The sequence below is a fragment of the Saccoglossus kowalevskii genome, chromosome 10 (assembly GCF_978046115.1).
Source record: "Saccoglossus kowalevskii chromosome 10, keSacKowa6.1, whole genome shotgun sequence".
Lineage (NCBI taxonomy): Eukaryota > Metazoa > Hemichordata > Enteropneusta > Harrimaniidae > Saccoglossus > Saccoglossus kowalevskii.
The window spans coordinates 7,884,493-7,908,179 of record NC_140650.1 but is presented as its reverse complement, the minus strand read 5'-3'; the positions used below and the strand labels follow the sequence as shown (position 1 = coordinate 7,908,179).

Here is a 23,687-nt window from a genome sequence, read left to right as displayed (position 1 = left end):
CGTACCGTAAAAGTGTTCCCACAAAAAATATTTTGACTAAAACGGCCACATGCTCTGAAAAATAGAACAAAGCTTGACATAAATGAATAATTCAGAAAAAAAACGTGCCAAATTTAGTTATAGCCATAAATATTTGGTGGCCAGACGATGAACAATTCAAAAATCAGGATTCACGCAGAAGTCCTTCAGGGCTGAAAATCATCCACCCTACTCTGGGTTACCTTATTTCACGACTAACAAAGAAAACTGATTCGCCGTAGTTTTTCTTCTTTCTGAACTGAGGTCAAATCCCCTCCGTTAGTCAAAATATACCGATGTTTTTCAGTGAATAATTTTGAAGCCTGTCACAGAACAAAAAAAACTATGTGAATCAAAGCCGGAGATTGGACGGTACGACGACCCTTCAATTAGCGTCAAGTATGCTTTGTTAAAACATCATTGATTTGCTGAAAGTCACCTGATCGGAGCACGACCTGGGTCACAGAACCATATTTGTCCGTATTATCAACAGGATTTTGTGAGAGAACCACACCCACATTTTCAACCATTTTCTTAGCGGAAGTTGCCAATAAATGTAGAAAATCTCGTGCATTTTATGTATTCGGATAAAATAAATCTAGCGATTGCTAAAAATGGTTATTAATATATTCCCCGATGCTCTTGGAATTTTTATTTTTTTTATTTCAAGGTAAGAAATGGCTAGTTGAAGTTGTATCGACTTCAAGGCGGCTGTTTCACCGTGAACAACCAAGCTCTGTTGTAGTTTCGCGATGTAAAATGAAATATATATAATAATAATACTTGTTTAATTATTTGGGTTTTCAGCCCACAAATTACGGACATGATCCCCATGAATTACGATCAATGTTTTGTCTCGGCTGATTGTGATGAATGCCGGACGTCGGGACCAACGCCCGTTCTAAACTCAGTATGGAGAAACCAACGGGGAACTATTTCCAGAACAAATTATTGGGGCACGGTCAACAGACATTCCAAACAATGGAAATTATCAACAAAAGAGGAGATTTTTCTAGATATACTGTCATGACAAACATGTAAAATTAACAAATACACAAAGAGGTGTAATATTAGGTTTTATTTTAGGCTTAGATTAAATATTTTCTTTCACTCAGCCCATGCATGGAACTGCCATTTAGCTTCATGGTCCTTCAGCTTGTCTTCGTCTTGAGGATAACAACAATAATTATACAAACCGTAAACACATTGCGAAGACTCAACAATCGGGAAAGAAAACCCAGACAACAATGTCGTACTTGTGTTGAAATACATTTTGTATTTCACGTCAGAATATTGTTGAAAATAAAATATTTAATCCAAGCCAAATCGAAGTCAAAGGGTCATATTGCGTGCATATAATTATAGATAGTTAAAACGAAAAGTATTTGAACTTTTGTCGGCTGCTCAACATTTATAAAAACCATTAAGACAATTATAAGACAATGTGAACCTCAGAAATTTTCTGCGAGCGAGCGGGCGGTGATATTTCGGGGTTTTTGCGATCAAAAATGAAGCGGAAAAAGGCGAAGTCATTGCTCTTGTTCGCACCACGGTTACTAAAAAAAGAAACAGTGTTCGCACGCTTGCTACGACGTACCACACGGCTATCAGTTTTACAGTGAACAGTAATGAAAACAAACTTGAAAATATCTTGTGCACACGGCTTAAGCCATTTTCTTTATTTGGAATAACTCCTCCTCCACACCATATCAGTAATATGCAAATCACTACGTCACTTTCGCGGGAAAGTCATCACGTTGTCGGTTGACACACGGTAGAGCCGTTCTGAGATTTCAAAACATATTTCATCCTGTCTTTAACGCGTATAACATTTAGCCCCGACATTAGAAGGCATTATTTAGTAGTTGGTCGCTAGGCAGACATGTTTCAATAATTATAACTTCATATTTTTCAAAAATTTTAGGCCTAGTTTGAGATTCATTGACCTTGGACGTTTTTTGCGTTTATCTTGAAATTGATTTCTACGTAGTTCTACAGATTCAGTACGCAATTTCTAACAAACGAAAGGTCAGATCGTCGTCATTTTTGGTCAACTTTACTGCTATATAGAGTACTGGAGGAATGTTCCTGGATTTTTTTCTGTCTGCCTTCGTTTTGATTTTTTGCTTATTTTTATATAGAGACATGTTGTTTTTACTCAGGTATTAACGTCCAAACATTTGAAATAAGGCTACATAAAAACAAATTATAGTTGCAAAAAAACGAAGAACATTGTACATGAAGCACTTCTCTATAATATTTACATAAAAAAATATATTCAGTCGTACTGCAAATTAATTATTAATTGCGTCATTAGCCACTTTACTCCATTTTCGCGTATTCTTGTGATCACGTGACTTGGTATTTGCATAATTTAAATATTGCCATATTTAAAAAGTTTGAAACAAGATCTTTATTATGGTATATAACATGTATGGGTAAAATGTATGTTTCTGTCTGTAAATTGACGCAAAAAAATTGAACCAGCGAACGTATGCTAACCCCTTAACCATCAATAACAACAACATTGTTTGCAGATACATAACAATTCAAGTGTAGATTATCCTCTAAATCAACACGGGCGTGTTTATAAAGGATTAAAAATGACCACCACCATAATGAAAATTTGGAAAACCCTTTTTTTTTTTCATGTCATCAATGTTGAACGCATATCTAATGATATAAATGCAAACTGTTCGCAAAGAGTGTTATAATTGTTAAAATAGGAGGCCACGAAAAATTAGTTGCTACCTTAAATGTATGTTAATTTTAGTTCTGAAGGTACACATGTCAATGTAGGCCTAGTTGTTTAGTCCCAGGACAGATTCACATCTATTCTTTTGTCTGTCCATCTGTCTGTCCATCTGTCTGTCCATCTGTCTGTCCATCTGTCTGTCTATATGTACTTTACTATATGTGCACATGTACTCGCCATATTACCTCTAACTCTGCCACATGTGCCATATGTCTTTTCTTAGCCACATGAACAATAATAGAAAGCTACAACAAAGTACTCAGTTTCAGTACTCGTATCTTTATTGTTGGCGCACATCTGCATATATTTCACTTGCTGAATCAGCTGTACTACTCTTACTCAGTATTTATGCTTAGTAATGATAGTGTTAAATGCTTTCAATTGTACTTCATATTTGACACAGGAAAGATGGAGAAATAACACAGTTAAAACTAGATCTTGAAGAGAACAGGATTAAACTGCAGCACAGTATGAGGTTAGTGAAATTGATTATGAAAATGATGAAAATGAAAGATGTTTCATCAAAGCATCATTCTTGTCCTATTTTTTAGTCCATAAATAATAAAACGTCTAATTACTATTATATTTTCCCTTGAACTAACTTTTACATCAGTTTCTGTCACCCCAATATTGTTCTGAACTCCAATACAGCATTGCAGCAACATTGCCAGGAACAAGAATTACTTGAATGATGCAATTGCACTAACTTGTAATAATATCTACTGAAAGGTTATTTTGAATAATATTTCTGACTTTCTCGGTTGGCACTCGTATCTTAAAATTTGCTTATTTAGCATAAATTAGCATATGATTTGTTGGTGTTTTTTGTACTAATAATTAGTATTGTAATAAAAATGTTATCTACCGGTATATATCATAATCATAGAGCTTGTTGATACTTTGGTGTTATAGGTTGTATAATCCACTCACCTTAAAGCGGACAGGTCGCCTGCAGGAATTGAGACCCAAGTGCTAATAACAATACGATAAAAATGTAAAGCATCAGAGGTAGACGTTTGTTTGTAAAGGTGCTATGGCCATCTGCCATATGTGCAGGTGGCAACTCTCTCACTTTAGGTAATGGATATTACTAGATCTCATGGTCTAGTCACTTGTATTCATCAGCTCTATAAACAAGTGATATAACCTCATAGTATTACAACCCGATATCTTGCTACATGTATGTCATAACCCTTAATTCTATTCTTTAGACGTGCCGTGGAAGTCTCTGGTTTGAGAAGTCAAGTTCAACAGTTTAGAGACCAAGCAATGGATGCTGAGAAAATTGCAAGAGTAAGCTGTTTGTAATCTGTAGTAGAATGTAACAACCTCTTTAAGAACTAGTCAATGTTGGTGACTATTGATTATCATATTAATAATTGTATCACATGATACCTTTAATGATCCTATCACATGACTCCAATGATCCTATCACATGACTCCAATGATCATATCACATGCAGCAATGATTCTATCACATGATTCTTTGATCTTATCATATGGTACAATGACTCTATCACATGATTCCATGATCTTGTCACATGGTACAATGACTCTATCACATGATTCCATGATCTTATCATATGGTACAATGACTCTATCACATGATTCCATGATCTTATCATATGGTACAATGACTCTATCACGTGATTCCATGATCTTATCATATGGTACAATGACTCTATCACGTGATTCCATGATCTTATCATATGGTACAATGATTCTATCACATGATTCTTTGATCTTATCATATGGTACAATGATCCTATCACATGATTCTATGATCTTATCATATGGTACAATGACTCTATCACATGATTCCATGATCTTATCATATGGTACAATGACTCTATCACGTGATTCCATGATCTTATCATATGGTACAATGATCCTATCACATGATTCCATGATCTTATCATATGGTACAATGATCCTATCACATGATTCCATGATCTTATCATACGGTACAATGATCCTATCACATGATTCTTTGATCTTATCATATGGTACAATGACTCTATCACATGATTCCATGATCTTGTCACATGGTACAATGACTCTATCACATGATTCCATGATCTTATCATATGGTACAATGACTCTATCACATGATTCCATGATCTTATCATATGGTACAATGACTCTATCACGTGATTCCATGATCTTATCATATGGTACAATGACTCTATCACGTGATTCCATGATCTTATCATATGGTACAATGATTCTATCACATGATTCTTTGATCTTATCATATGGTACAATGATCCTATCACATGATTCTATGATCTTATCATATGGTACAATGACTCTATCACATGATTCCATGATCTTATCATATGGTACAATGACTCTATCACGTGATTCCATGATCTTATCATATGGTACAATGATCCTATCACATGATTCCATGATCTTATCATATGGTACAATGATCCTATCACATGATTCCATGATCTTATCATACGGTACAATGATCCTATCACATGATTCTATGATCTTATCATATGGTACAATGATCCTATCACATGATTCCATGATCTTATCATATTTTACAATGATCCTATCACATGATTCCATGATCTTATCATATGGTACAATGACCCTATCACATGATTCCATGATCTTATCATATGGTACAATGACTCTATCACATGATTCCATGATCTTATCATACGGTACAATGAGACTATCACATGATTCTATGATCTTATCATATGCTACAATGATCCTATCACATGATTCCATGATCTTATCATATGATACAATGACTCTATCACATGATTCCATGATCTTATCATACGGTACAATGAGACTATCACATGATTCTATGATCTTATCATATTTTACAATGATCCTATCACATGATTCCATGATCTTATCATATGGTACAATGATCCTATCACATGATTCCATGATCTTATCATATGGTACAATGATCCTATCACATGATTCCATGATCTTGTCATATGGTACAATAAGACTATCACATGATTCTATGATCTTATCATATGGTACAATGATCCTATCACATGATTCCATGATCTTGTCATATGGTACAATGATCCTATCACATGATTCCATGATCTTATCATATGGTACAATGATCCTATCACATGATTCCATGATCTTATCATACGGTACAATGAGACTATCACATGATTCTATGATCTTATCATATTTTACAATGATCCTATCACATGATTCCATGATCTTATCATATGGTACAATGATCCTATCACATGATTCCATGATCTTATCATACGGTACAATGAGACTATCACATGATTCTATGATCTTATCATATTTTACAATGATCCTATCACATGATTCCATGATCTTATCATATGGTACAATGATCCTATCACATGATTCCATGATCTTATCATATGGTACAATGATCCTATCACATGATTCCATGATCTTGTCATATGGTACAATAAGACTATCACATGATTCTATGATCTTATCATATGGTACAATGATCCTATCACATGATTCCATGATCTTGTCATATGGTACAATGATCCTATCACATGATTCCATGATCTTATCATATTTTACAATGATCCTATCACATGATTCCATGATCTTATCATATGGTACAATGATCCTATCACATGATTCCATGATCTTATCATATGGTACAATGACTATCACATGATTCCATGATCTTGTCATATGGTACAATAAGACTATCACATGATTCTATGATCTTATCATATAGTACAATGATCCTGTCACATGATTCCATGATCTTATCATATGGTACAATGATCCTATCACATGATTCCATGATCATATCATACGGTGCAATGATCCTATCACATGATTCTTTGATCTTATCATATGGTACAATGACTCTATCACGTGATTCCATGATCTTATCATATGGTACAATGACTCTATCATGTGATTCCATGATCTTATCATATGGTACAATGATCCTATCACATGATTCCATGATCTTATCATATGGTACAATGATCCTATCACATGATTCCATGATCTTATCATATGGTACAATGACTCTATCACATGATTCCATGAGCTTATCATACGGTACAATGAGACTATCACATGATTCTATGATCTTATCATATTTTACAATGATCCTATCACATGATTCCATGATCTTATCATATGGTACAATGATCCTATCACATGATTCCATGATCTTATCATATGGTACAATGATCCTATCACATGATTCCATGATCTTGTCATATGGTACAATAAGACTATCACATGATTCTATGATCTTATCATATGGTACAATGATCCTATCACATGATTCCATGATCTTGTCATATGGTACAATGATCCTATCACATGATTTCATGATCTTATCATATTTTACAATGATCCTATCACATGATTCCATGATCTTATCATATGGTACAATGATCCTATCACATGATTCCATGATCTTATCATATGGTACAATGACTCTATCACATGATTCCATGATCTTGTCATATGGTACAATAAGACTATCACATGATTCTATGATCTTATCATATGGTACAATGATCCTGTCACATGATTCCATGATCATATCATACGGTGCAATGATCCTATCACATGATTCCATGATCTTATCATATGGTACAATGAGACTATCACATGATTCCATGATCTTATCATATGGTACAATGATCCTATCACATGATTCCATGATCTTATCATATGGTACAATGATCCTATCACATGATTCCATGATCTTATCATATGGTACAATGACTCTATCACATGATTCCATTATCTTATCATATGATACAATATTCTTATCATACATTTTTGATAGCAAGTGTTTTTTAAAGAGTAAGTATTTAAATTTTTGTCAAATTCAATAAATAAATAAATAAATAAATAAATAAATAAATAAATAAATAATAAATAAATAAATAAATAAATAAATAAATAAATAAATAAATAAATAAATAAATAAATAAATAAATAAATAAATGTATTGTTTTTCTCAAATTAGGGATTGGAACTTAAGTTACAAAAATATGAAGAAACTGCTATAGTTGGCAATGTTATGAAAGATCAGCTCAGTAAACTAAGTGAGATAGAAAGAGAAAATAAAAAATTGAAAGAAGAAAATGAATATTTTAGGTATGTTTTGCACCAATCCTGTGAAGTAACATGTAAAACATTTTGTATAAAATTGTCTTACACAAGAGGTAATTTTGTAATGTTTGTTTGTCTGTTTGTCTGTTTGTCTGTTTGAAATCACAATATTTGAAAAGAGGTTGACCCCTGCTCTTGGTGAGTGTGCCACATACTCAATGGGAAGGTCAAGATTAATTTATTAATGAATTATATAATTATATTTAGTAATGGATGTGACTTTGTTGTTATGTTGCTTTGACTGCATTCATTTTCATCTTTATGGCCCTAAGCTGTTGTAGATGTATTTTAAAATTCCTTGCATGTTATTTCCTGATTCCTGATTTATTGCGCAGAGATATTTGTGGTATACGGCTGTTGTAGAGTAGTGAAATATGTCATAGTTAGCTGTGGCGAATGATGTCCCAAGATTAATCCTATCCATTACCTGCTTTGATGTACTTACAGGGAGTCAAAAGAGAACTATGCATTGCTACAAGAAAGATGTAACAGTCTGGAGACTAAACTAAGTAGATCAGATTCTAGAATTATTCAAACCACTAAACTGCAGATTGAAAATGAAGAATTGCAAGAAAAACTAAAGCGATGGGAAACAATGGATGCTGGCGGTACTATTAAAGCGAGGTGGGTTCATCATGTTTGTACACTCATAATAGAATGATGGGATTGTTTTCAAATTCAGTACATTATAAGCATTATCTCTTATAGGCTTGAACCAGTTGTATTTACCTTTTATGAATACATTGTAAATGCACATCACAACCAAGGTAAGGGATAAAAAACAAGCAATTTATTGAGTAAGTAAGTAAGTAATTCTTTATTGCTATCGTATCCCATTTGAGATCTTGACATAAAATACAATAAAGTCAAAAACATGTAATAATAAAAAAAATGAAAATAAAAGGAAATACTAAAAATACTGTAAATGAGTGAAATAAATACATATCTCACAATAAGAGATAAATGAATAATTGTAATATAATGTATAAAATAAAGGAAAAACAATAATAAATACAGATACATGTAAAATAAAAACCACTCTGTAAAATCAATCTACTAAACAATTACAAAATTGAAACAAGTCAAAATAAGGCTTGTAAATACAAACAATAAAGTACCTAAAATAAAAATTGGGCAAAGGGCCCTTTCGATCACTGTCATGGTTGGGGTCAAGGACACACTGCCACGGCCGAAATGTAGGGAGGTGGCCATGCAGATGGCCGTCGAACCCTGTAATGGGGGGCAGGATGGAGTCCTTTTCCCAATCGGAGGGCATGTAAAGACAGAACATGACCGAAGTACAATTGTATTTACCTTTTATGAATACATACAATCTGTATATGCACCAGTATTCATATTGCAGTAAATTCTGAACGAAAACATACAGGGGCTATGTCATGACTTTCTATATAACATATATATCGTGCCTACACAAATTGTTTCACTTTTAACTGTTGTTGATCAATTTATACTGTTACAGTAATTTCAGAAATGGATCACTGATCATCTAGACCAATTTACTCTATTAGTATGGCATGTTTTCATTTAAATGACAGAGGTATGGCTATGGTCAAAATAAGTGAAACTTGAATGATCCAGTATACAACTAATGTGATTACATGCACTTTTATTGGAGATATTGGAGATAGAGTCACATACATTATATCAAAGCCTGATTCAACATAAGCTTCTAATCTTTTTTTTTTCACTGTTTGGACGATTTCTTTGTGCATATGTGCGTCTGTGCATAAGTTCATTCAAAGCTGTATTTTGGACAGTAGGATAGTTAATGCACCTTACTTTGATTGGTAAATTTTACTCAAGATGGCTGACTGATTATCAGATCAGATTTTAAATGGCCAACTGGCGGTCATTTTGTTTGAAATGCTGTTCTAGAGCCATATCGCTGACAAACCTTGACCAATCGTCTTTAAATTAATTTATACATCATACATGATGTCACACATATGCACATTTTGTTTGACAATCCAGTTCAAGATGGTCAAATGGTGCCATTGTTTTTTGATATTAAAAATACAGCAAAATGAAGCATTTTTGTTATTATGGATCCAGTTTTCAGTTACACATAGACAGCTACATGTATTATCCGTCTTGGTACATACGTAGTGTATAATTTCACTTTTAATTATATATTAACAGATCTCCACAGGAGTTAACAAGACAGGTTGCTGAACTACAACAAAAGGAGGCATTGCTACTAGCTCAACAAGGACAGGCTTCAACTAGGTACTGTATGTTTCATTGTAACATAGCCCCACCCTAGCAATGCAAAGACGACAATTTGGGCTTGGTCGGGTCGGGTCGGGTCAGGTCAGGTCGGGTCGGGTCAGGTCAGGTCGGGTCATCTCAGCTTATACATGAGCTTACATTTACATTGTAATCAAATTTTATTATAAGTAAAATTATTTTGGGGTGAGGGTGAGGGTGGGGACGTAAGTTTTCACTTCAAGTAAGTGTTTTGTATCTTTGTCCTTGGGAGTTGACAGTTGTTCGGTTGCCCTGGGCAATCACTTTTATCATAGGACAACCAAATATGAAAACTGGTTGGTCTTTGGGACAACCATCAAAATGATTACAGAAATCACATTATTACATTGTTCAATGTATCATAGTATTATCATGGGCCCTACAAAAAAAAAAAAACATTTTTAAGCTGTCATTTGAAAAGCTAGATTTTAATGTGACTTTCTCTGATGTTAGAGATACCAACAAAATATTCAACTATTTATGACATGTTTTATTTGGTAAAAAAGTGGTTTCGATATTCAAGGGGTTAAACACTAAAGTTTTATTGGACAACTATATTTTCATATGGACAAGCAGGTATTGTTTTAATTTTTAAAGTCTATTGCATCATCACCAGTAAGTATATGGACAATTGCCAGTGTCATAAGAAACATCTCTTATCACCTACTCACAAACATTTTGAGCATACATAATACAGTTAACATAAATGTCGTTTGTACACCATGGCAACTAGAACACGGCTGCTACAAATCTGAATGTCCGTTTTTTTTTACAGTGCCCATAGTTTTGAACAAGCCTACAAATCAGTAAGTGTACAACTGAGTGAGAGTAATCAACAACTACACCAGGTCACCCATAAAATGAAGCAAACAGACGACCTTGTGAAAAGATTGCAGAGGAGGCTACTACTTGTTACTAAGGTAACCTTCTTTGATCTCTGATTGGCTGTCACATTTGAAAGCCCTATATGAAGTTGATTGATAAGAGTTCGTATAAATACCTCATTTGCATATTATAATTTGTCATAATTGCTGTACATTGTCAAATGATGTTGTTTTCCTCTGTTGTGTGACCCTGCATGATGTATCATTTAATTTATTAATAAAAAAAAAACATTTTGATATTGGTTCTGTGTTAGTTGTAATGTGAAAAAAGCATACATATGAACAACAACAAAATTCCTTCAAATTAACTCCAAAAACCAAAAAAACTATGAATTTTGGTTCTGAGATTCAGAGCCATTTCTCAAACGAGCAGACCAATTGTCAAATTTATTACAAATACTATATATGATACAGATAAATGTAAGGCAGTTTGAGGAGAGATTATCCCATTATATCATGGAAACTATTACAGTGTCTGTGCTCTCGCTGTCGCTCGCAAATGTCGTAAATTACGAAATTTGGAAAAGATTTACGAAAAAAATAAATATCTATTAGTAAGATTTACGAACACATTTTGTACAAAATACCCTCGCAAATCGCCCTCATTTAATTGTCAAGACTCGACTGTGATCATCACGCGTGTTACGGTTTGAGTGATTGCCATTTTAAAGTTAAACAATGTCCCGTTACTTCTAAGATTGCAACAATTGTTACATGGTGATCGCAATCAACACGGAACTGCCACTGAATGTATTTTTTCACTCTAAAGTTATTTTGGTGTCATAGCACATGCGTAGTTTAATCGACATGCGTTTCAAGATACCCCGCAACATTACTCTCAGTATGGGACGGTTTCGTGTCGCCCTTATCAAACACGTGATTTGTTTATTTATTAAAAATGGAGACTACGTCAAAAAGGAGTAGACAACTGCTCGACGAGTATTTTTCACGACGAGATGGACTCAGGAGAAACCGCTAAATCGTGTTCAGAACCAGAAACCCATGGGTGTCCTAACCCTGACATCACCAAGAAACGGAAAGTTGATCGTACTGCAGCACGATTTCAGAAATAATGGAAGGTTAGCTGCGGTTCCGTAGCTCTTTGGTGCGACATACAATCTAATTTTGCCCTAACAATTTCACTCGGACGTCTTGTTTTTATTTTTGTTGTTGTATGTCGAACATGGGCCGGTCAGTGTCTGTCACGTAAATAATGCGATCGGCAACAAAGGGCTATGATTCCACAGCTAATGGAAGGTGAGACAATGTTAGCGAATCGATCGAAAAATACTATAATTTGTGTAACATTCTTACCGGGCATTCTTAGCATTGAGATCGAGTTACGAGACCGAAAGTTACTTTAGTTACTTTTTCACTTTAATTCAGAAATTTCGATGAAAATAAATAGTCATTTTGTGTCGTCATAAACGTCAACATGCGGGTTTTGCATGATGAGCACGGGAGATTACTTCATAATAATATACAGCTTTTTGATTGGCATAGAGTTTTTTTCTGAGAAATTTCCCGTGAAAATTTATTCACAGGATGATTTGTGTTCTAGGCAGTGAACTTAGTGAACTTTTGAATGATGACTATTTTTCCCACTGTTAACAATGCGAGCTTATTATGAATATGCTTAATTAATACTGAGTTATTCAAATAAAGGTTCTTCTGTCTACATTGCATATTTTGTTGTGATGTTTTGTTGTACCATCATAATGGTACATTTTGTGAAGCAGACTGCCTAATTTGATGCCATGAAATTACACACAAAATTAGAGCTCAGGTTGCACCAGCAAGTACCATTTTCAGCATGCTGTTCTTGTTTTCGGCGGACGACAGAGGGGACACCTACCTCTCCTTCTCTCTTCCTCGTTGTGCTCTGTCACGGGAAAATGCTCCCCAGTTTCCAGACAAAATTTACTAATACTTTTTTTTCTTGATTAGTAAATTTACTATTACCTAGCAAATTCCAGAGAGAGCCCAGAGTGTGTAATGTAACATGTTTATTTGTGCAGGAACGGGATGGTTTACGACAAGTGTTGAATGATTATGACAGTGAAGTCACTCCTGCTGGTAATGAATCACATTATAAACTACGAATGGAACAAGCTGAAGAGGCGCTACACACAGCTGGTAGACATATAGACAAACTTGAGGTCAGTAAAAAAGAACATAGATACCAACAACAAGAGTTAGGGAGAACCTCATGGTGTTAAATGTCTGCAAGAGATCTGTCAAAAATTACTTTATTTAGTGTCTGAACAACATTGATATGTGTGGATGTGATGTCAATGTAAATAATTTTCGCTGCCGTGAATTTTTGTGATTTGATAATTTTATGGCATTTATGAGACAACATTTCTTGAAACTCGCTGACTGTTGATGTCCAAAGCTTCAGAAAAATTTTCATTGCTACGAAATCCCTCATGAAAAGCAGTCCATAGTACTTAGTTCCTCTACAAAAACATCTAGAATTGTCACATTGTTAGCAAGCTAATCTGATCTGCTCGACCTTCCCACACTCTACAGAGGTGGGTCTGTACAAATTCCCATCTTCCCACACTCTACAGAGGTGGGTCTGTACAAATTCCCACCTTCCCACACTCTACAGAGATGGGTCTGTACAAATTAGTCCTGATCTTATAATTTGAAGCAAAGTCAGGCTTCTTACAGGAATATGGTTAACAATCCACATCTGTTGTCCCTCCTCATTTGCATAGGGTCTGGATACACACTAAATGTGGTATTATAAAACACTTATTTATTTACTCAGAGTGGTGGAAATGGTTACAAAGCAATATAAACTAACCAAAATGAAAACAGAGAAAAAAAATCATGCAGGCATGACTTTTTTTCAAAATTGAACAAAATAATTACATGTATATGAAATGAACTATGACGATAATGAAATTAAAGTTGGACTTGTTGTTGCCTAATAAACTGAGCAACTTAAATAATACATTTTTATCACCTCACAAAACAGTGATTTGTTTTTCAGTTGCAAAATACCCTAGATCTGAATCACTTTGATAGGTATACTGTATATTCTGTAAAGAACCAACAATATTGTGTGACATTGGTTGTACATGAATGCATGTGTTAATCTGTGATGCCTACTGAATAATTTTGTTTGTTTCACCAGATTGAAATAAAGGATGTCACTGAAGAAGGAGGTGCTGCTAGACTTGCTGCTGCAAAGGTATTACACCCAATCACATGGCTAAACCAGACATAGACTTGATTCAATTATTGCTTTATGTTCATTCTGTATCATTTGCCATTAAGTATGTCCTCGCTAATTGTTTTAAAGGAATCCATTACATGAGATTTTTCTAAATACACAAAGCACATTCCTAAAAAGGAAACAAGATCATTTTATTTGAAAAAGTATTTTCTGTTTTTAACTGACTTGTGATTATTGTGACGCACTGGCCACACTTGGAATTATTGATAAGACTCGGAAATTCTGTGGTGGGCGTGGGTGATGAAGTTAAGGGGCATTCCTCTCCGGCAGTTTGCGTATTATTTTTATAACCAGTTAAATCAAAGTTATTCCAAGGCTTCACAATTCTGAAATTATTCCCCCGCAATTGATAGTGTGTGAAATCCTTGGACTTTTGTAGCAGTATTGTGCTGACTTTTTTGCTGTGTGTATCATAAGATCATTATCAGAACTATGTGGGTCAATTATTGTCAATTCCACAGTCAAACTAATACTGATAAAGATACTGTAAAACATGTTTGTTTTTTCTAGCATGTAAATTATTTTAGCTAATCTTTAATTTTGTAATTATGTAGCTAATTTAAGAGGTTATTCTCACAATGAAATATTTGACATTTTAGCTATATTAGGATTCTTTAAATTCATGCATGGAGTTCAATGCGCTAAAATGGCATGTAACTATTTTAGGTGTTTAACAGTATATTTCCTTTTCAATTTATTTAATCTATTTGTATTAATTGCCAGATAGCAAATAATAAGTTTTCAAAAGAATTTATTTTAATAATTTAATTTTTTAATTTAATAGTTTTATTTCACACATAAGCTAACAGTGTTAACTGGTCAGGTATACTAGTGTGTACGTAACATATAGTTGTTGATTTGATCATTCTGTTTTGTTCCAAAAATATTCACTCTCAATCTAATAGACAATCAAAGCAAACAGTCAACAACTTAGCTTGTAATGGATAATGTTCATAATCACTTGGCCAAATAAAAATCTAAAAAAATTAATTTTGATAATTTTGTCTTGTAGCTGAAATTAGAAGTGGCACAACTAAAACAACAACTGGAGATTGTTGCTGCTAATACTACAATCAGTGCTGTGAATCCTACAGAATATAATGAGCTGAAAGACAGACTTGCACAGATGGAGAAAGAAAACCTCTCTCTGGCTGAGAGAAATGAGACTTTAGAAGCTATATTTGAACAGCGAGATATGCAGGTGAGTGCATGGAATGATTCTACTGTAATTATCAACAATGTTTATGTGAGTTAAAATGGTCATTTTACGCTGCATATGTCGTGTGGAACCCTTGCCGACTGTAAAATATTGCAATGACTATCGTCCTATAACCAACTGTGACCAATGTTATAATCGCAATGTAACAACCATGTAGTTGATTGTTCATCTATAACCAATTACAAATTCAAGTTCAAATAAATGTTTAACATATCACATACTGAAAGGCGCCATGGAAAGGTAAAATAAATTGGGAAATGAGTTGTCAACTGGGGATATTTTAACACTGTAACACACATGTAATTGCTGTAAAATGAAGCCTGGGCACCACTTGAACATAATACTGTAAAGCATGTCTTTTTCGCGAATTTAGCGAGAGAACTGATTTGCTAATTCAAGATGTCGCTAATGACTTTATTATCAATTCAAAATGGCCGCCAAACAAAGAAATCAACAATGACCAGAGAGATTTGCTAAATCAACATTTCATTATTACGTCAGTTTACCACAATTTGCTAAAATTGTATGCCGCTTTTTCAACATGTTTTACAGTAAGCTTACATCTAATGCTATAACAATATGTTCTCCTGTAATCATTTTATTTAATGTTGACATCCACCTTATAGGAGTCTGAATGGCCAATTAAAATGAATCATGAATTGTACCGGTACCAGAACTCCACAAACAATTTACATTTTTACTAAATCTGTTACAGTCTAGAAAGTCTTTGTAGTGTTCCATCTCAACAGCATACAGTGATATTTATTCAATCCCTTCAGATATTATACAACCACTTTATACTTGCAAGCTTTCAACTGAAAATCACTGATGATATTATAATCAAGTGTTGACCAATCTTATTTGTGTTATTTTAATGCAGGGAGAATTTGACCCAACAAAAACCAAAGTATTGCATTTTGGTATGAACCCTGGTGCTATTGCCAGGCAGAGAAGAGCTGAAGAAATGGGGAAACTCAAAGAAGAATGTGAAATACTTAGAAATCGAGTAAAAGAGTTGGAGGAAGGGGGAGCTAATGTGAGTGGTGAAAAGTTGTCACAGAAATTTGGAGAGACCACCACTAAAGACTTTGAAGGTATTGTGGCACATTACTGTGTTTGCTGTTTGTACCAATCAATTGGTGTGTTTCTGAATGACAAGGTTTTGCAAACTTGATGTACCGATGCTCCTTGTGAAGCCGTGTATTATTCTACAGAGAGACTGATGAAAGCGCCTGTAAAAATACAGCATCTAATCAGAGTTGGCCTAGCATAAAGCAATGGACATAAAAAAAACAAAGAAATGTCAAGTTGGCAAAGTTGGCAAAGGGTCACTAATTCCTCATTGATAGAATCTACTGAGGTAATAGTGGGGAGGTAATGGTGATTGGCTCGCAAAGATGGTTTCACTATTTTTCATGAAAACCACTTTCATGAAATAAACTTTTTTGCACCAAGCGTTCTGTGCATTACAATGAGTCAGCAGGAGGAACATTATAAACACTGAGGGTGCACTTATGCAGATTAAACTACATTACTGCCAAATCTTAATGATCATTCTAGGCATACCATATTTGTTCTATTATAAGTGCACTTCTAATAAAAGCATACATAAAGCAAAATATGTATTTATTGTATAAAATATTTCTTATTTTGACCATAGACTGGTCTCTGTCATTTACATAATTGCATGCACTTTTAACAGAGCAATATATGATATAACAGATGTTGTTAGAAAATAGTTTAGTCAAATGCTGTTTATTTGTTATGAAATAATGCTTTAAAACATTGCCTGTTGACACCATGGTTATACACCATTCATATCACAATTCCAGAAAAACAATTTCTTGGACATTATAGCAATTTTGGACTTCCATTTGATCAGTTCGTAAAAACTTGATATTTTTATTCATCTGTCTGTAGTGACAGGTATTTTTTTTTTTTTTATTTTTTTTTTTTTTTGTAACTTGTTTATTTTCTTGGGCTGACACTGCATGTAATACATTTCATGAATACACATTTAAAAGACACTTCAAGTAATCCAAGTGATGATGTTACTTTAAATATGGTATCAGGGAAGACCACTTCTTTTTGTGTGATGTTTCTTTCTCTTTTTGTTTGGTGATCACACTCTCAATTTGAAAATGATGTTTAAGTAAATTAATAAAATTTGCATAGTTAGGTTTCTGTTTCTTCCATTTTGAGTAGTATATGTGGTTTCTGATCAGTGAGCAAACAAAGTTCACCAGCCAATCGTACTTCGGGTTCCCTAGTATCACACAAAGTTTACCAGGTACCTCTGTAATTTTCAGTGGTCTTCCCAATTCCTTGATAACATCATGCCAGAGGGATTCAGTAAATTTACATGTCATAAAGAGGTGTTCATATGTTTCACTATATTCGTTACAGAAAGTACATTGGTATTCAGGGAAGCGTTCTGGATTTACTTTGTGTAAATGGTCATTTGTATACAGTATATTATGTAATATTAAACTTGAAATGAAATTCTCTGGATTTTGTATCAATTGATAACCTTGTAATCATTTTATACATTTCCTTCCATTCAATTTCCAGATTAAGTTTTCTCTCTAAAGAACATTCACTTATTGGTTTCACAAAAATTTTGCTGATGAATTCTGTTTTAAGCATATTTTTGGTCAAGTCTTCCAACAAAATTTGCTTGTTTTTTATAACGATAGTTGTTTCCCTATTTTCTAGTACTTGACAATGTTTCAGTTTCTCCGAAACAGTATTGCATATTCCAATCCATTTTAGTTTATCAATAAGCGATAGGCCCTTCTCTTTGTATTCATTCCATGGTTTCAGTATACCATCAATATACAAATCCGAGATAAATCTAATTCCTGAATCATACATGTTTTGGTAAAATATTGATTTTCCGCCTATCAAAATTAATTTGTTGTTCCAGAGAACCTGATCCATGTCATGAATGCCGAAAATTTCACTGGAAGCAGTCTGGTGGAATAGTTACATTTTAATAACATATCTCCCCCTAGTTTGTTTAATTTTTCTTTCACAAAATATTTCCAGGGGTGATCTGTCTCCTTGCTTATTGTATGTTTTAGCCATAATATTCTTTGTATTTTCTTTGTTACATACAAGTCTACCATTCCTATACCCCCTTTGCCCACCCCGCCTATCATGGTTTTTCTTGCAATACGATCAGCTCCTTCCCATATGAAATTATATACTATTTTGTGCACCTCTTTTAAGACACTATTTTTAACATACGTATTTGCCAGAATATAAGTTTTGATAATTTGAGTTTTTCCATATATTGACAGTTTTCTGCTTTTCCACTGATTTAAAACTTTCTTCAAATTATTTAATAGTTTTTCAATGTTTATCTTTTGCATTTCTTCTTTGTCATACGAAAAATGTACTCCCACAATTTTGATAGGCGAGGTGGGCCATTTGACCCCAAACCTTTCCTCATTTTTGTTTTTCCATTTTCCCAACTAGACTGCCTCAGTTTTATCCCTGTTAATTTTTAACCCACTACATTCATGGAACTTTTTCAACAGCTGCATTAGATTCTCAACTGATTCACTATTGGATAGAAAACATGTCATGTCATCCGCGAATGCAGATTCTTTGACCTCCTTTCCTGCTATGGTGATGCCAGCAATATTTCTGTTACCCCTTATACTGATGAGCAGGGTTTCCAGTACTAAGATAAAGAGGGCTGGTGACAGTGGGTCCCCCTGCCGTACACCTCTTTGGACTGAGAAGTAACCTGTGCCGTAGCCATTATTTATTACGCTACTTTCAACATTAGTGTACATTGTTTTTACCCATTTTATAAAACTTTCTCTGAAGCCAAAATTGTGCAAGACTTTCAGTAAAAAACTCCAATTAACCATGTCAAAGGCTTTTTCGAAGTCCACTGCCATTAATAGTGCTGGCAAATTCTGCTCCTATGTATAGTTATAGATTTCATCAACTAGCCGAATGTAATCACCTACTTTGCAGTTTTTTACAAACGCAACTTGTGTTGGGTCTATTATTTCCGGTAATACCTTTTCAATACGCTTTGCTAAGCACTTTGAAGCTAATTTCATGTCTACATTTAATAAAGTTATTGGGCGCCAGTTTTTAAGGAGCCGATGGTCCCTTTCTGGTTTTTCTATTAGGTTATTATTCCCTGTCGTTGCGAAGGTGAGAATTGTTCCTTTTCAAATTAAACGCAAAATTGAGTGAATCAACCACCAATTGTCCCACAGAAGGCCAGAAGGTTTTATAGAAATCCGATGTCAGACCATCGTTACCCGGACTTTTATTTTTCGGCAGTGTATTTAAGATTGTATGAATTTCCCCTCTAGAGAACAGGCCCTCGCAATGTGCTTTCGACCTTTCATTCAGATTAGGTACCTTGTCATTTAGGAAATCATTTAACATTCGATTTGTTAACTTTTTTTCTTTGTAAAGGTTTTCATAAAAAGTTTTAATTTCACAGTGAATATTCTTTTGATTTTCTATAATTATATCATTTTTCTTAATTTTTTTAATTGATGATTTGCTTGTGTTTATTTTTATTAAATTAAGAAAATACTTATTATTTCTCTCCCCCTTTTCAAACCAGTTAGTCCTTGATCGTATAATTTGCCCCTCTGTGATGTAGTTGTATTCTTTATCCAACTCTGTTTTGGCTTCCTCTAGTTCATTACAATTTATTTCATTTGGCGCCTCTGAGCATTTTTCTTTCAGACTTTTAACTTTGTTTTCATATTCTTTTGTCTTCTCTTTACGATTTTTAGCTTGTTTCTTACTGTATTTAATTGAAAACTCTCTTATTTTAAATTGAACATAGTCCCAGATGAGGCCTGGATTTTTTCCTTTTATATCTTCTATCCAATTCTTAATTTTTTCATTTATACTATTCACATACACTTCATCCTGTGTGAGACTCGCATTAAATTTCCAATGGGACGGACTGCGTCTAGTATGTGTAAATTTTAATTTAAGTTGGACTGCGGAGTGGTCTGACTGAATACCTCGAATTATTTCTATTTTATCCACATCATTTTGTAGATTATCCCCAATTAAAATATAATCAAGTCTACTCTGTATAACATATGGCTTCCTTCTTCGCCATGTGCATCTTTTTTGGTTTGGATTATATAACCTCCAAATGTCTACCATGTTAAAATGTTCCATAATTTCATTTATGATATCAATAGATTTTTTCCAACTTTTAGGATTCCCTCCATCTCTATCCCACCTAATATCAAGGACACAGTTTAAATCACCTCCCCAGATAATTGCACTTTCAAGTTCAAATAAGTTGTCCAGTAGCAACTGGCGAATTTCTGACATAAATTTACTGTGATCTATTTCTTGGTTTGGCGCATAAGTATTTAAAATTATGAAAGGTTATTCATCAATCATGGTATGGAGTAGAACATACCTTCCATTTGGGTCATGTACACATTTCTTAAAAGATAAATTTAGATTCCTGGCTATCACCATAACACCCCTGCTGGACCCTGTTCCATGGGCAAATTAAACCAGCATTGCCTTTTAAATTGCATGGACCAAAACATTTCGTCCCTTGGTACACTATGTGTTTCTTGTAGGAAAATCAGATTAGCTTTTTTCCTGTTTAACCAAATAGACATTTTTTTCCTTTTGTTATACTCTCGTAATCCCCTAGCATTAAATGTTAGTACATTAATTTCCATATAGTAACATGTATATTGTACATTACACCTCGTTTGCAGTGTCCCACCATCTGTTTACCCTTTGCCCATTTTATGACCATAACAAAATTAAATAAGGAGTAATAAAAACACAAAATGAATATTGAAATAACAAATAGGGAGGTACGTCCTGACATACTACTACCCAAAGCACAGAAAGGATATGGGGGAGTCGCAATCAGGTGCCAACTAACTCCACAAACAATTTGCTTTCGATTTGTTTAGTTTAGAGTCTCCTCGACTGAGCAGTCTCAAGTCCTGTACCGTTAATTACCGGTTATATACATATGGAAAAAGAGTACCTTTACTTAAATGTCTTTGACTGTCATGGGTTGAAGCTTTCCTTGGGCGTCTTCGACCATTAATGTGGCTGGGATCCTCCATGCTACGAAGCAGGTTTTATCAGGATTTTTAGCTTTGAATAACTTTTTGTACTCAACCAGCCACCTACGTTCCGCTTGTACCACAGCGCTCACGTCATCCGTTACAAAAATGTGATTTCCCTTGTATGGGTGGTTTCGCAATTTTCGTGGTGCCGCCATTAGTATGTTCCTTGCTTCTCCTGCACTTACGAAGGCTACCTTTATGGGTCGGTTTCTTGCTACATTTCTTCTCGTTGCATCCAAAAATGGCGGGTCTCTGTGCACCCTCTGTATTGCTACATTTGCCGCCTCTTCAATTCCCATGTGCTCCACTATAAATTTACGTATGAAGTCCACACTTCTGTTGCTTCCTTTTTCCGCTCCTTCTGGTATATTTCTGAAGTTTATGTTGATTCTTCTGCCTCGATTTTCCTGATCGTCTTGTTTTCATTTCATCTTTTTTATTTCTATTTCAGTTTCCTTGAGTTGTTGTCTTCTGTTTTCATAGCGGCGTCTTTCATCCCTTCTTCTATTTTCTCATGCGCGTTTTCAACTGATTTCTCGATTTTCCGAAACTTTCCCTTCTATTTCTTCAATCTTCCGAGTTAATGGCTCTAGCTTTTCTACCTCTGATTTAATTTCGAATATCTTTTTCAAAATAATCGTTACTTTTTGATCAGTGGGTAGGTCCAACATCCCATCAATGTCGCCTGTCTGTCCGCCAACTTTATCTTTTTCCCGGTCAGGTGTGTTCCTTCTCGTTGTTCTCCCCGTTGCTTGTATCATCTGATCGAGTTTTCTCTCTTTCCCTTTGCTGCTAGACTTGTTACTCGCCATACTGCATTCAAACTTTGATGTTGGAGAGATATTCCTGTATAATTATTCAATTCTTGTGGAGCCGATCAGGCTTCGATAACTCGTTCACTCACGCATGCGCACTCCTTGTTTGTGACAGGTAGTTTGTTCATTTACCTGTCCCAGCTAAAATCTTCCTGTCTGGGACAGTTGGACAAGCTTTATATTCGACCCCTAAGTACATAGATATTACCCAGTTTAATAATGACTGCTATTGTCATGGAACTATACTGTGATTTATGGAATAAGCATACATTGTTGTCCTCATAGCCATGTTCGTTCTTACTATTCTTTCAACAGATTTAAAGAAAGAGTTGAAATCCTCAGAGCTGAGAAACCAAAGACTGAAAGAAGTTTTTTATAAAAAGATTCAAGAATACCGTGAAGCATGTTATCGACTGACAGGGTATAAGATTGACAATCCTAAAGATAACCACTATATGTTAATGTCTATGTATGCAGATAGTCAAGACGATGTTCTCATGTTTAGGGTAAGTTCTAACTTAAATACAATACATTGATCACCATAAATATAATTATCAATATCATTAAAATAATTCAGACAACTTGACAAGCATGATGGGTTGTCACCTTGAAATCTCCATGCTCAAATCAAGACATAACCATAGTTTTAAAGTTAACATGTTGCTCACATGTTCCTGGCAAAATTGCTGATGTATACTTGATATGCACATGTCTCGTACAAGATGGCCAGTTTACACTGTTTTTTTCTTTGTTTAATGTTGATACTGTCATACTGATCAGTAGGTTTGTCATCCGCTCATCCAGTGTTTGACTAATTATTTGTTTGCAGTCAACAGATTGTGGTGAGATACAGTTACTGGAGTCGCAATTCTCATCAACGTTAACAGACCTGGTGGAACAGTTCCTAATAAACCAAGATAGCATACCAATGTTTTTGAGTTCAGTTACATCAGAACTCTTTGGTAGACAAACTATGGTTACTTCATAACCTGTTCATTCTTGCTATAACTTGAAGGTGGACTTGCTTGCAATGATGTGCCTATAGCTACTCACCCCTACTTTAAAGTGGACTGCCCTGCATTGATGTACCTACTCACCCCTACTTTAAAGTGGACTGCCCTGCAGTGATGTATACATGTACCTACTCACCCTTACTTTAAAGTGGACTGCCCTGCAGTGATGTATACATGTACCTACTCACCCTTACTTTAAAGTGGACTGCCCTGCAGTGATGTACCTAC

General features: G+C 34.6%; 1 protein-coding gene across 1 annotated transcript in view; it reads left to right on the top strand.

Moving 5' to 3' along the window:
* LOC102804500 (mitotic spindle assembly checkpoint protein MAD1-like) overlaps window positions 1-23,434 on the top strand; it is a 31,048-nt gene extending 7,614 nt beyond the window's left edge. The window contains exons 7-18 of the mRNA XM_085504204.1: window positions 3,177-3,248; window positions 3,985-4,066; window positions 7,764-7,894; window positions 8,357-8,533; window positions 10,070-10,156; window positions 10,953-11,097; window positions 13,080-13,220; window positions 14,207-14,263; window positions 15,321-15,509; window positions 16,408-16,621; window positions 22,762-22,952; window positions 23,276-23,434. Of these exons, the coding sequence (XP_085360330.1) occupies window positions 3,177-3,248; window positions 3,985-4,066; window positions 7,764-7,894; window positions 8,357-8,533; window positions 10,070-10,156; window positions 10,953-11,097; window positions 13,080-13,220; window positions 14,207-14,263; window positions 15,321-15,509; window positions 16,408-16,621; window positions 22,762-22,952; window positions 23,276-23,434 (1,645 nt within the window). The remainder of the gene's footprint in view (window positions 1-3,176; window positions 3,249-3,984; window positions 4,067-7,763; window positions 7,895-8,356; window positions 8,534-10,069; window positions 10,157-10,952; window positions 11,098-13,079; window positions 13,221-14,206; window positions 14,264-15,320; window positions 15,510-16,407; window positions 16,622-22,761; window positions 22,953-23,275) is intronic.
* Window positions 23,435-23,687: the final 253 nt, after the last annotated feature.